Genomic DNA, 15,119 nt, shown 5'->3' on the forward strand with positions numbered 1-15,119 from the left:
GAGCATTTGCTGCACCCACAGCAGCAACTGCGGTGGCGGCCGCAGTACTGTCCCCATTGTTACACAGAGTGCGAAAGAGGTAGGTGGTCGAGACTTGGAGAAGGAGAAGAACAGAGGAAATGCATACGGATGAAGAGAATTAAAGAATAATATATATAGATACATAGATTCTCTCCCTCCTCCTCCTCCTCAAAGAAAAAGTTCAAGACCTTCTTCTCTTCTGTTCTGATGGACAAACAATTACAGCAATTCTACCATTTGTTCTTGTCATGCTTGTTTAAAGACTATTGGTGAGGAACAGCTAGGCATGTATTCTCCACTGTGCTCACACTCCTACCAGCCACAAGAGACATCTCTCGATGAGGAGGAAGAGTCGGCAGCAGCAACAACGTTATCAGATACAAGTTGGCCATGGCCAATAGCTGTCTTCTTGATCACAGGATCAACTGCTTGACATTCCCTGACACGAGAAGCCAAGATTTGCATCCTGATGCAGCTCATGGTTGCCAATTGACCTGCAAATTATTGCTGAATGATAGTTGAGGGATGACTTCTATTAGTGTCATGCTTCCCTAGTTTCTGGTTACCGGTAGGCAGCTCTTCCTTGCCTGTGATGCTGTTCCGAGAAATGATCCATTGCACATGGTGATGATGAGGTCAAAATTCCAGACTCTGACCCAAAGGAAAAGTCAACTGGTTGAAAAATTTAAGATATAATGGACTGGTGGAGTTACTGGAGGAGAAGATTTCCTACATTTCAAGGCACATCCATTCTTCTTCTTCTTCTTCTTCATGCAGATGACTTTGTTTCATGGATAAGGATCATTCGAGAGACCAAACTGCATTTTTGTGTACATGTTCTTTGTCCTCAGATACCAAGTTTTCAACAAGGTTTGAGTTGATCAATAGCCTGCTAAGCCTGTGGAGATAACACATCATGCTGTGTCCTCACTAAAGCTTTCAAGCTACAACCTCTTTCCACTGGGCAGTGGATCAGCCACTAGGTTTCCATGTCACAACCTAATCAAATGACCTCTTTGTTGTGAAAGTAGCTAAGGTTGACTAAGACATTTTGGACTCATTGTGAATGATTGCATTCAACTTGGGTATTTGCGGATTCTTTTGAGTGCCACAACAAGCAAGACAATATGATTCATGAGTATCTATGTTTGATGGTCAGATACTGAATAGCATTTGATGAGGAAGGCTTAAATTCCATATGAACATTGAATTGAGCTTGAAGGGACTACACTAAGTGTCTTCTTGATGCTCAAAGTTGATGCAACATTGCCTAATATTCAGCTTTAATATCTAATATTGCTGCTTTTCCAAATAAAAAGATCATTTTACAGGAAGAAACAACGTCACATAGGTGATTCTGTCCAGCTAGGCCAAAAAAAACCTGACTGATGGCAGCCAGAATGGTCCCTAACTTAGATTTCAGAGTACAGATCAAGAGATCCTTGTGATTTAGTAGGGTGAGCTTTTTGTCTTGTTGTCTCTTTACCCTCATCAAGGAGGATCCTTAGCTTTGCCATGACCACGCATGGTTCAAAAAATTTGCCCACAAAAGAAGACCCATTTTGCCAATCAAGTCAAAGTGGACCTCCATTGGTGGGCAATGCCATCAAAATATTCTCATCCATTAGAGTCTCCCCATGTCAATCCAAACATAATAGATCCATCTACCCATCAAGCACATGTAAGTTTCCAACTCCATGTCTCAAGCTCCCCTGTAGGAGTTTTGTTGTGGCTTGTCCCAAAGGATTTGGCATAAGCCACAGTGGGTTTACTATTTGGCAGACATAGAGAGAGAGAGAGAGAGAGAGAGAGAGAGAGAGAGAGAGGATTGGAAGACTGATGCAGCAAGTAAGAGGAATTGATTGGCTATCTTCTTGTTTGTATGTGCTAAATGAGTTGTAGAAGCAAACAAGAAACATCTGTCAAATTGTTGAAATCAAGAGATCAGACACAAACCAGAGTGAGATGTAAGAACTGAATAATGTAAATTTACTGGAGGAAAAAGTTACACTGTACCATCAAGCATTTTTTGTCTTGATTGCTTATTTTGCCTTATATATTCATCAAAGTTTATCAAAATCAGACTTCTCACAAAAGTAGTAGTTGCTTCATCTTTGTCTAATCTCAACTACTGTAATTGTTTAACCCTACAGTAACTCCAGTCAACATTGCATTTTCATTTTCAGAATTTATATACTCTTAATCTTTCTTTTTTTGATCAATGAGCTTAGATAAGGTCCAGACAAAACATAGCCACATCTCAATCTCCATCATCAAACAGAGATACTTTTGGCTGAGACTTCACTGACAAATCTAAAAAGAAAGTGGGATCCATCTACTTGCCTTTCTTGTGACTAATATCACCTCTCCAATTCCTAGTGGGCCAAACATCAAATGACTGGCTTCACATCAAAAGGAAGGGTGTATAATTTGTAAAAGCCAAGGTCAAGATTCTCATACAGATATGTCTTTTAGTTGGATCTTCTCTTTAAAGATTTTTCTCTGTGTCCTCTCAGCATTTTTGACATCCTTGACATCTCCATCATGATGCTTAATCTCTTACCCCCCACAAATGATGGTTCTTTTGGTGGATTAACGCAGCTGATGCCCATCAACTGTTCTATCCTTCCAAGGCCATTGCTGGATATGGTTTGACTCAGTTAGAATCAAATCTTCACCTTTTACGACATCAGAAGGTTTGGAGTTCCCCTTATTTTGGTTTCAGATCTCCTCCTCTTCGTTGGACAGACAATTGAAGCTTATCTATTATTGTGTTGTGGCTGTTCAACTGCTTCAGAACTGCAAGTATGTCTTACCTACTCAGATACAGAGACATAGTAGACATCATCTCAAACTTAACAAGGATTATATGTTCATAATTAGACAAACAAAGATGGTAGGAGAAGAATACAGAACTAAATGGCCACACAAACACACTCTTGAGTTCAGTGGCCAGCTGTGTTTGGATCCTATTCGCAAACCACTATCGACAGCGGTGCCACTCAGTCGTGTTTGCGTTCTTCCCTGATTCAAAAATGACAGAATTCCTGAATGATCCTATGGCTCAGGAGGCAGCTTTTCATGATAGAAGCCACTGTAATGACATCAGTAAACAGAGTCGTGAGAAGAAGAGCCACTGCTCTTTCAACCTTACATCATCAGGATGGGGGTTTAAACAAACACTAATCAAGAACAGAAGAACAGAAGCGTCACAAGCTTCATCAAAAGGAGAACAGGCAAATTGTATTCAGCTAAAACTTATCAGTAGTTTAAGCAAAAGGAGGTGACAGCCACTGGTTGTGTGTCAGCCTTTCTTCTTTGTCCTCCTCCCAACACCTCAGCCATCACTCGGAATAATTAACCCCATCCTTCTCCATCATTAAAAGACTACATGGCTTCCTATTATTCAAAGCAGGAAAAAGACATGCCTTTTGAAGGCCCTCCTCAGTGGCTCCCTCGTAATTTCCGCTCTAGCCTCTATCTATCTCCCCAAAGCCGCGCACGAGATAAGTACGTATCGATCTCACCGTTCATCATCGTATGATCGAATCTCAAGCGCCAGTGAACGGCTTGGATGTGTGGTCGACCCACGCCTGGAGCAGTGGCTATGTTAATTCGATGAAATGCACGCTCTATTATTAGAATGGATCCGACGGTCTACATTTGATGGAGATTAATCCCGCTTTGGAATACTTTACTCGCCTTTAATACCTGTTTTTCTTTTGGACAACAAATGTGGGGTCCAAGGGTTCTCTGACACTAAGGTAGGTAGGTTGTCGACTAGTGTGATTTTTTATGTATAATTTGTGACCTGGGTTTCCGGTTTTGCCCCAGTGGAGTTGGAACGATGGCGGTCGAGTCTTCAAAAGAAGACGGCCTCCGCTACTGTTGGCTTCTTCTCTCTCTCAACGTGCGCTTTTCGCGCTCTGAGAAGGTGCTCTCAAAGCTCTTTGAGGGGCGGTGGGCTGCAGGTGGGGTGGGGCTCTTGGCGCCGCAGCTAGGTCGTTCTTGATAACCGGAGATCTCTTTAAGCCCTTTGTTGCTTTTGGTTGTTTGGATTCGGCGGCAAAGTTGAGTGTTTTTGGTCGATCGAGTGCGCTGGTTGGGGTTCTCACTATGGGGCTGCCGCCGAGAGAGGCGCTGAGGCGACTCTGCCTTGAGTTTGGGTGGTCGTACGCCGTTTTCTGGAGGGCCGTCGGTTTCGGAAGTCGGATGTAAGCTTCATCTCTCGATCATTGTCTTTTTATTTCGTTCGGCAGTAGGGTTCGTTAAACTCGCATTTGACGAGCTCGGTAAAGGATGGTAAATTACGAAAGGTTTCTTCTTTAGGTTTGTTTCTCGAGTTAATTGATGGAGGCCTATTATCCAAACTTCTCTTCTCATGGGTTAGACAAGGATAATATATGCTTATTTGTTTATCCTTGGAATGAAAAGAGGTGTCTTTTTATACTTGATTTCGTGTTTCTTTGATTTTTCTTTCCATTTTAATTGGAAAACAGAAAGGTATACGGTGGTTTTGGGATTATCTTTGACAGAGGGCAAGTGAAAAATTGTGATCTTGATGATACCTCTTGCTTGGATCATGTGATGATAACTTTCTCTGGGGATGTTGTTTGCCTGTGGTTTTGAAAAGTGTGAAGTCTTGCTGTTCTGGTTGAATATTTTCTTTAAACCTTTAAATTAGATGTTTTGACATTTTGTTTTATGGAGAATATTGTGAAATTTGGCAGGCATTTGATCTGGGATGACAGATATTATGAAGAGAAACTGGGTATGTCAAGGTTGAATGTTTCAGATTTGCTACTAAAGGAACAGGCTGTGGCTAAAAATAACAAGAAGCATGATTTTTTGGAGCTAAGTTGTCAAGCAGATGATGCAATAGGTGTCCTGGTTGATAAGATTATGGCATCACAGGTTCATGTTGTTGGAGACGGGTGTGTGGACTTATCTGGTCATTCTTGGTTTGACATTTCTTTGAAATTTTCTTTATGGAACTTGCCATTGGGTTAGTTTTTCTTGTTTATGTTACTTTATGGACTTCTTATTTCAGGTTAATTGGACAGGCAGCTTCAATGGGAAAACATCAGTGGATCAGTAAAGATTCCCTTGATAAATTTGGTTCAAAACCAGAGGTAGAGCTCTTCATAATCTTGTTGTCTGGTTAAAGCTTAAACAAAAGATCATATAGCTTAAAATGATTTCCAAGATGCACACTTAATGCGAGACCACAGTTGTTGTTACCCATGTACCTCAGTCATATTGTCAGCGGTTTAACATACAAAACTTAAAAACTATTTCTATTAGTTATAGCTCAGTGAATTTTTTCTGTCTAACATCTAAGGAATAGATATGTGGGTGGTCTCAAGTCCTTAAGTGGGAGAGATTATAATATCTTGATTTAGCTTTATACTGGAAGTGTACAGGAATTTGGATTGACTTAGGTCTAATGGGTGTTCTTTCATTAAATCAAGCTTTAGTATTTTGAACTAGTTGTTTAGTAAATGAAGTCAACGAAGTTAACTAGTTAGTTATCCCATCGATTCGGGTCGTGACATGTACTATGTCCACGGATATCAATTTAAACTAATTTTCTTCCTCGGATAAAATCTTGAAGCTACATATGATGTTGTGTAAATGGATCTTGGTATAGTGAAAAGATTGTTCTCTTACGACCTGGGAGACTAGGAGATTAGAGTTCAAGTGACATAAATAGTCTCTAAATTTAGAGGTAAGATTACATTGACCCTCCCCACATCCCATATTCGCAGGAGCCTCGTGCATTGGGTATGCCATTTTTGCTGTGGGAATGAACCATGATATCATGCTACGAGCCATATAAGTTGTTTGCATCTATTGTTTCCATGGAGATTAACGACAATCACCGGATTCATTTCTAAGTTTTTCCATGGTTGTCTTATGCATTACTCAATGGTAGAAAAGATCCTAATACAATGCCAAATAGTTGGGACATAACGACTTGTTGTTGTTGTTTGCCAATGTTAATTTATTATCAATCTGACATGAGTTTCTTTGATCAGAGATATGTGCTTTTCTAATTTATTGTTGTATGTCCCATTCTTTTGCATGTGTTTTCCTATATTAAACATCTGATCTGATAACACTACTTGCCCAAGCACTTACTGAAAGCATCTTGTATTTCTTGTTTTGGACTAAACACTTTGATCAACAATATATTCTTGCATCCTAATGGATGTTATTGTCCACTGTCAGGGCTTTGTTGAGATAAACTGCCAGATTTTAGCAGGCGTGCAGGTGAGACAGTTTTCTCTTGAAACTTATTTTCACTTCTTTCTTCTTCTAACAATTCTAGTTATGGTCATATCATATATGAAGTACTGATGAGTTGCATGCATTGCAGACAGTTGTCGTTGTTCCGGTGCTTCCATTTGGGGTGATACAACTAGGTTCTACCGAAATGGTATATTGACTTCCACTGTCTTGAGAGTTTAATATAGTAACTGTGAGTAGATATTGATCGTTGTGAAAAGTGGCCCATCCTGTGTTTCCAACTGCAGTATATATTTTCTTGTTCTGGAGTCTGGACAACAATAGACACAACTAAAAACTGAAAAAACAAATTTTGGGGCCTGATCAATAAAATTTCATGGATGGTTGCACTTCCTTGCTGATTGGGAAACATATACTTGCTCATTTTTGCTATATATTTGGAGACTAGTTGAAACTATTCCATGGGACCTGTGATGGTTAGTCCCATATGCTACAAGATTATTTTTGTGAAAAATTTCATATGAACTTGAATTTCATTATAAAGAGTTAGCACACAGAAGTTAGATTCATTTTTCTTTTTGTTGCATTAATGAGTATGATGCTGATGTGCTGCTGGAATGGCTGCTCCTGTCCTTGAACAAATAGTCCCACGAGATTTATGCTGATGGATTTAGATGAAGTGTCCTATGCTTGGAAAAATGTTCTTCTCTGTGCTTCTGATCTTTGTATCTGTATCTTGCAGGTTCTGGAAAACATTGCATTTGTTAATCATGTAAAAGGTTTATTTTTGAACTTAAATTGTGGATTTGGATCTCTTCCATCTGATACCACTCAGAAAACTTTAAAGGATAAACGTTCAATATATTCATCATCTGGCTTGGTTTTAGGTGACAAGTCTACAAATGCTTGTACTAATGCAGACAACATATTGTGTGTTACTGGTGATGGATGCAGCCCTGAGCTGGTGAGATCCCCAGCTCCACAATCTATTGCTGAATCCTTTTCTGCAGTACCATGGGGATTGAATAAAAAAATGCAACCTAGTGCTTCTGAAGTAATGTCAAGCAAACAGATGATAAAGACTGCACATCCTTTGGGAAAAATTATTGTGCAAGGTACTCAGGACATGTTTTCCAAGCCAGTTATAGAGTGTACCCGGAAGGTACTGCCAATTGATACAGGCTCCAAATGTCAAAATGATCTTTCTGTTTTGAACTCCATTCTATTGTCTAATAGTTTAAAAACCCTGGAAGAAGAGCTCATGTTCACCTCAGTTGTTGGAATGATAGAATCTAGTCACAACTTATCTAGTTCATTTGAAGATACCAAGGGCTTTCCATTAAATGTTAAAGGTGAATCATCCAACAAAGCAGATGAAATTAGTCATGTTGGTTCTATTTCACGTGGCATGACTGAATGTTCAAGCTCTTGTTCTAAGTTATCTGTAAGCGGGGTGCCTCCAATTTTACACCAGAGAAGCTATTCACTCAGAAATCCTGGCATTTTAGATGATTCTAACAAGGACCATCCTTTCCATGTCGGTACAGTTCCTCTTCCTGTATCAAATGCAGAAGTGCTAAAAGCAAATGATGATTTTGTTCAAAATTCTCGTATCTTTTCCTCAGAGTCTGATGTGCCAATGTGTTGCTCCGAGATGCTTGCTGACATTGGTCAAGAAAGTAAACTCTGTTATTCAAATACTCTTCAGAGATACGAAAGATGTAAAAGTGTTAATTATGAGATCAATGGTACTTCTAGATACAAACCTCTGCATACATTAAAGAATGACACTTCACTACTTTCTGTGGATTTTGCTTCAAGTAATGATCTCCTTTGCATGTTGGGTTGTGACAGTAAATCATGTTGCTCAACTGGAACTTTGGATGATCTTTTAGTGCATAAGAGCAGTACAAATTCTTGTAAATTGGGTACGAACAGACCTAAGCTCCCAACTGACTCAGAGGCATGTCCTGTCATTGATTCATTGAATGATCAGATTTCTTATTCTGGGCTACTCTTCCTAAATGACAGTGATCAATTACTGGATGCAGTAGTCTCAAAGATCAATTCAGGTGCCAAGCAGGTTTCAGATGACAGTGTTTCTTGTAAGACTTCATTAACACATATTCATAGTTCTCATTATGCTGGACTTCCCAGTCATAGTGAAACATTTTTGTCGAAGCACAGGAAAGATGATATTATTGGTTTTCCAGCAGTACAAGTGAAACCAGAGCCTGCATGCTCAAGTTTTGACAAGTCTTCGTGCAGCTTTGTGAAAGACGGAGAGTGCTCTCAGAATACTGGGCTTTGTAAATCTCAGATCAGCCCATGGGTTGAAAATTGTCGAAACGTTAAATATGATTATGTGTCAGATTCAAATAGTAAGAAGGTTGTGCAAGTAGGTAATCTGAACCGGAAGAGGCTTAGACCTGGAGAAAGCCCTAGACCAAGGCCGAAAGATCGACAGATGATACAAGACCGTATCAAAGAACTTCGTGAACTAGTGCCAAGTGGGGCAAAGGTGACCTTGTTCTTACTTGAAGCTTCAAGCATGCATTAACTTATCAGTTATGCTTTTTTGGTGTTTAACATAAATGCTAAAATTTTTATTGTTTCATGTTATTGTTATCGGAACAGTGTAGCATTGATGCTTTATTGGAAAAGACCATCAAGCACATGCTTTTCTTGCAAAGCATATCAAAGCATGCTGACAAGCTTAAGGTTGCTGGAGAACCCAAGGTATCTGATTTGACTGTTAACTTGTTGTTTGATGTATATCTTGACTTATTTAAAACTTCTTAAAAATTATTGGCTGCACCTTCTTTGGCAACCTGCAAGCTAAATAAGAAACACCAATATTGAAAAGCATGTGTATCATTTGTGGCACAAGTTTTTTTGCACGATGAAATAAGGTGTTTTTACTAGTGAAGACTTCAATGTTGGCCATAGTTTTCTTATAGCTAGAAGCATATTCAAAACTCTATTTCTAAATTGTGCAAATATTAGAGATTTGTGTAATTCCATTTGGTATGTATGGGGCTAGTTATACAATTTCATTGGCAATTACCATTTGTTATTTATTTATTTATTTTGGTAAAGGTGGTTATCAACTCCATCTTTGGCTACACCTTAAGCTATCACATGCTTTGTGATACCCTTGTGTAAGTGTATCATTAATTTGGCGTACCTACAGATCAGCAGTGAGGAGGGTGGTTTGCTCTTGAAAGACAACTTCGAGGGTGGTGCAACATGGGCATTTGAGGTAGGAACTCAACCAATGGTATGTCCCATCATAGTGGAGGATCTGAACCCACCTCGTCAACTGCTGGTAGAGGTAAATACAGTTTCTCTTGTTGCTCGTTTTTAATCACTTTACATCAAGGAAGAGAAAGCTGATGATGCATTTCACATAGATGCTTTGTGAGGAGCGGGGTTTCTTTCTGGAGATTGCTGACTTCATCAGAGGATTGGGATTGACGATATTGAAAGGGGTGATGGAAGCACGAAAAAATAAGGTCTGGGCACGCTTTGCCGTAGAGGTACTTCCATGACTGTTCCAGGTTACAAGTAATTTGCTGTTAATCCGTGCCATTAGTCTGGTAACATGTAGACATACTTCAGCAATGCTATTATCCATGAGGATGCATACAACTTAGACATGGCCTGAGTTCACATTGCACTGAATTTTTTTATTTTATTTCATGTTTACGTTTTTACGTTCCTACCATGATGCCACTGTGGCACCTATCATTTTCGAGCACACAAACACCAACACTGTTAAATTAATAGTTTATATCCAAATGCTTTTAATTCGTAAATCATGTGGCAATCACTTAAACAAGGTTCCTTGCTTTGCGCACAGGCAAACAGGAATGTGACTAGGATGGAAATATTCCTTTCACTTGTACAATTGTTAGAACCCACAGCTGGAAGCAGTATGGCACTACCAAGCGTCAGTGGTAACATGAACATTCCGCATGCCATTTTACACCAAACTTACGTCCCTGCAAGGGTTAATTGATCATCTTCGGTGAGTCATATGCTTCATGATTCCACCTGGAAAGGCTAAGAACGCGGAGAGGCTCGCTTGCCACGACCAGCGTTCTAGCATCGTTACGGGAGACAACTAGAGTCGACATTTTTGTCTAGGGCTATTCCAGCTTCATCATCTGGAGGCATGTGGGCTGATATTTTGATACTTCTTGTGAATGTTGATAGCAAGCTAAAGGCTTTAGCATATTCTCTTTCCTTTGTAATAATTATCCGAGTATGCACCTCTTATTTGCCCACCTGTTTGGAATGCCAAAGATGTAAATACTAGGGCAGGACTCTGAGATTAGGGTTCTGTATGCTTATTGTTTTAAATTCCTGTACTAGTTTGGAAAGCAAAAGAAGTCAAAGAATTGAAAACTGAATGAAGAATGGTTGAAATATGACAATTTTTGCTCCCTTTTTATTTATTTATTTATTTATTTTTTTCTGTTAATGATGGATTGGAAGTCCCACATCCTTGTATTGTTTGTAGCATTAACCTCAACAAAACCTCCTGTTGTCTGCCATGCATTCTGTGTTATTAGGTTTATCACCTGTTAGTATTCTGCTTCATGGTCTTTTCATTGGCATTATTGAGTCAACTTTACACTTTCTATAATCTTATCTCAAATATGATCATTGAGTTTGCTTTTAAGAATAGATAGATCTACATTATGATCCACACATAAATGCACCATGTATACAACATATATCTGTATAAGATTCATCCATATCTATGATTGATATGTGTCTCATATGAGTAAGCTCCCTAACTATATGTTCCTAAACCTTATGGACTAACCTCCTAACTCACACACCATATCCAATAACAAGCTTCCATGCAGTATGAGACCCTGTGATCAACTCCTAAAGCACTCACTCTGAGGAACAGAGATGACATGGAGATTTCTGGCCATGAATGCTGCATTGTTGAACAAACTGCAGGAGTCTGGCCACACTGCTCATCTCCATCCTCCTGCCCATATGCTCTCGCTGGATGGAATGGATGGCTGCGCTCCCGACAGCGAGAGGTTTCCACTGTGTTGAAGGCCAAGCGTGAGGGAGACGCCACTGCCTGAGAACCTCGAAGCAAATGTCGGATAGGCCTCATGATCACCTCCTTGGCTGCTGCTGCCTGCTATCAACGGGTATGCTTGCTCCTCAATCATCTGCCTCGCGTCCATGAACTTCATCAGCAGCTCTTGGTTGCTCAAGGCGTCCAGCTTCGGTTCAAATGGTGGTGGTGGTGGTGGCGGTTGTGCTGCTGCAGATGGTTGCTTGACGTCGTTCTTGAGGCTATCAGTCATCCCTGTGCTGGACTTGGATGTGGAGCGTCCATTGGCGTCAATCTTGGTTGCAGTCTCATCGGCGTTGCGCTGTTCGTGGTGCTTCGTCTCTTCCAGGTAAATTTCCTCCACCATGGGCTTCCATAGGCGCACTCTCGCATTGATGAACCAATTCGAGACCTGTGGCCGTGAAAGAACACCACATTCTTCATCATAATCCTCAAACATTCCTCCGAGAGAGAGAGAGAGAGAGATGTCTTTTGTGATCTACCTGACTCCTCGTGAGTCCTGTTTGCTTGGCCAGCATAAACTTGTCCGAATCCGTTGGGTATCTGCAATCCACAAGAATTTAGAAGGCGGAATGACATTTGTAATCCGCGGGAGGAGTTCTGCGACCGGAGCACTCACGGGTGGAGGAAGTGCTCGAACAGCCAAGCTCGGAGAACGGAAACAGAGCGTTCAGGGAGTCCGCGCTGAGGTCGCCAGGCATTCGGCTGGATCATCTGCCTCTGCTGTCTCAGATGCTGATCGATGAACCGAAGCCTCGAGTTCCCCAGCTTGGTGTCTTCCTCCCCCAAAGTCTTGCAGGTTGCTCGAATCTGGCCGACGATGGCGTCTCGGAGACACCGGAATTGCTTCGATATGGTCCGCTGAGCGAGGACGGTGTATGTTCTTGCAGATCCATGGCCAGCAACAGCTTCGAAGGAAGCGATCACGGTTTGCATCTGGTGGTTGTACTTCCTGTATCTCTGTTCCGCCTTCAAGTTTCAGAGAAGGAAAGCAGGACAAGTGAATTGTCAGCTAAAGCAGAGGAATCAATCAGGAAGACGACAATGAAGAGTTACCTCCTCGAGCATGCTGATGAGCTTGGCCTTCTTCATCTGCAGCTCCTGCCTCTCAGCTGTTGTCAGATCCGCTCTTTGCTTCGTGCTCGTGGTTTCTTCACCTTTCAGCTCTGTGTTCCTCGACTTAGGCCCCTTCGCTGCCTCATCTTTAATCCCCTTCCCGACGTCGACCACCTCGTCGAGCAACTGTTGAGCTGCCTTCAAGTACTTGGAACCCATCAAGAAGCTCCGCCGGCCTGAGACGCCATTCGCGCCACCTGCAGACGCCGCAAACTTCACCTCGTGGGCACTCGCCGGAGTCATCGCCATCTCATGTGGAGAGAGGCTCAGAGACAGTCCTCGCCGCCGGGGACTGAACTGGGATGCCACGTCGACGGAGTTGCTCGTGGGCGTCGGCGTCCAGAGGTTGTGATGGAGGCGGGGGAGTACCGACGCATCATGGGACGCGTGGATCGGTAGGGGGCGGTCCGAGTCACGGAGCCGCGCTGCTGTTTGGAGAGGGATTCCGACGAAGTCCTGCTGCTGGTGGTTCGGCTGGCCTGCTTGTGCGAGAATGATCGGGTTCAATGAATTCATCGTGGAGTTGAGTAGGACCATGTTGGCCGGAGCTGCTGCGTCCATGTAGCCAGCGTAGCCGGGGTTCATGAGGAAGAGGGTCTGCAGCCCATCCGGTTGCACTTCCGGAGCTCCATGAATGAACGTCGCCATCGAGAGAGAGAGAGAGAGAGAGAGAGAGATCAGCTTAGGATTGTAGCTCGATCGAATGCCTCGGTCGACGCAAAATGCTCATGGAGAAAAGCAAAGGGAAGAACATGGACGATTGATCGAGTGAACCGAAGAAGCCCACGTCGAACAGTCGACACCACTCGATCCATCTTCCCAAGTGCTCTCTCGGTAAAAGAAGTACTCCGTCATATCAAGCAACTACGCATGGCTTCTTAATCCTTTAACCTGTGTACTGAAACCACACACAACTTCGATGGAATCACCTCCTCGAAGCAGCCAATCAGAGACTGCTCGCCGTCTTGGGATGACCCGATAGCAGAGTCAGAACTCCCCAAAAGACTCTGCTTTTCTTCCTCTTTCTTAGAAGCTCCAACATGCAGCGCTCGATCTGATCTCTCATGAGCAAAAGCAGCAGCAGCAGCAGCAGCAGGAGATGAAAGCTGTATCAGATGCAGTTTCCCTTCTATGTATCCATCACAAGCCCTCGAGCAGAGTCTAAGCTATCATGATGCCCTCATGAAAAGAAAGGCAAGATTTGGCCCACCTCTTCTCCCCGGCATCAGATGTAGCAGCACGAGAGGGATCAACAGACATAGCATTCTACGAAGACGTCAGTATAATTCTGTGAAAGAAGCGACACAAGTGCCACAAGGAACGAAGACCTGTCTAAAGGCCGTGAGAGAGAGAGAGAGAGAGAGAAGGTCGGCAGGTGCTTTGTCTCTACTTGTTTTGTTGCGTACTCGATTCTTCTTCTTCTTCTCCTCGCTGCTATCTACTTGTTGTGTTCATTATTTATGGGTGGATGATGATGCTGGAAGATAAAAAGGCATTGAAAGCTAAGCAAGCCCGGCAACGACAGCCATGACAGCAGCACAGCGAGAACGTTGTCTTCTTCTGGGCAAGACTAGACTCGATGCAGGCGAAAGTCGTGTGGAAGTCTACCAAGTGTAACCTATCTACATCTGGTTCTGATAGCGAAGGATGACGCCGAAGCCCTCGAAAGCATCCACCCACCCAATGCCCTCTTGTTCCGAGCGTGCCATGGCACAGCACGAGCCATGGTGTTCATCAAGGTCATCCATCCATCTTCCTGCACATCGACTCTAGTGTTCGAGAGAGACACTGAGGTGGCAGAAACATCATGTGATGGAGCAGATTTCCGTGTCTCAGAATCATCACAACAGTCAACAAAAGGGAACTCCCCTGCCTCAACAATGCCTCGAGGTGTTGGAAGTGGAAATTATCAGTTAAGCTGTTCTTATCAGAAGCAACCTTTGATTGATTAGCCATTGAAATTATTTCTCCGAGGAAAAGGATATGAAATGTCACACTCTCCTGCATGCACGACATGAAAGTGGCATGCATTTTTTGTGTTAGCGCTGTCAAAGAAAACATTTAAATTACCTTTTATCTATCTTTAAATTTTCTTACTATTTCTATTTTACTTTTTTCTTTTCTTTTACATTTGTTGGTGGATGGAAGAACGTCTTCTCTGATTCTTCTATTGAACTTGAGCGAGTCACTCGAGATAAGTGAGGTTAAAGAATAATAAGAAGGAGAGAGAGAGAGAGAGAGAGAGAGAGAGAGAGAGAGAGAGAAAGAATCAAGGAAGGCATATCTCTCTCTCTCTCTCTCTCCCCAATGTCAATGAAACGTGTGTTTGAACTGTGTGTTGTGTGATACTTTTTCTTCTTCGAAGTCGTCCTCGAGACGCAACTCCTCCGATGCGTCTCCATAGTTTATTTCTAGTGGCCTTCGACAGCCACTGCTTTTGTCTCCTTCTTCTTCTTCTCCTTCTTCTTCTTCTTTTTCTCTTCCTCATTTGTATCTTCTTTCGCCACACTGTTGGTGTCACAGACTTTTAAGCTCACCATTGTGTTACAGAAGACTTTACATGACACCACATGTTTTCCACGACTCATGAGAAAAATGCAAAGTCACAAGAAAAAGTATCCATAAT

General features: G+C 42.2%; 2 protein-coding genes across 2 annotated transcripts; one reads left to right on the forward strand and one right to left on the reverse strand.

Annotated features, from left to right (window-relative positions):
* Positions 1-3,924: 3,924 nt before the first annotated feature.
* LOC135614483 (transcription factor LHW-like) lies at positions 3,925-10,703 on the forward strand. Its single transcript, XM_065111899.1, has 10 exons — positions 3,925-4,235; positions 4,752-4,955; positions 5,072-5,153; positions 6,253-6,294; positions 6,401-6,460; positions 7,013-8,791; positions 8,908-9,009; positions 9,464-9,604; positions 9,684-9,809; positions 10,133-10,703. The coding sequence occupies exons 1-10, from the start codon at positions 4,138-4,140 to the stop codon at positions 10,289-10,291; spliced, it is 2,793 nt and encodes a 930-aa protein (XP_064967971.1). The 5' UTR covers positions 3,925-4,137; the 3' UTR covers positions 10,292-10,703.
* A 298-nt stretch (positions 10,704-11,001) lies between these two features.
* On the reverse strand, positions 11,002-14,120 carry LOC135614484 (BEL1-like homeodomain protein 1). The gene is made up of 4 exons (XM_065111900.1): positions 12,434-14,120; positions 11,997-12,346; positions 11,860-11,920; positions 11,002-11,768 (listed from the first exon to the last, which is right to left on the reverse strand). The coding sequence occupies exons 1-4, from the start codon at positions 13,139-13,141 to the stop codon at positions 11,265-11,267; spliced, it is 1,623 nt and encodes a 540-aa protein (XP_064967972.1). The 5' UTR covers positions 13,142-14,120; the 3' UTR covers positions 11,002-11,264.
* Positions 14,121-15,119: the final 999 nt, after the last annotated feature.

The sequence above is a fragment of the Musa acuminata genome, chromosome BXJ2-6 (genome assembly GCF_036884655.1).
Source record: "Musa acuminata AAA Group cultivar baxijiao chromosome BXJ2-6, Cavendish_Baxijiao_AAA, whole genome shotgun sequence".
NCBI lineage: Eukaryota > Viridiplantae > Streptophyta > Magnoliopsida > Zingiberales > Musaceae > Musa > Musa acuminata.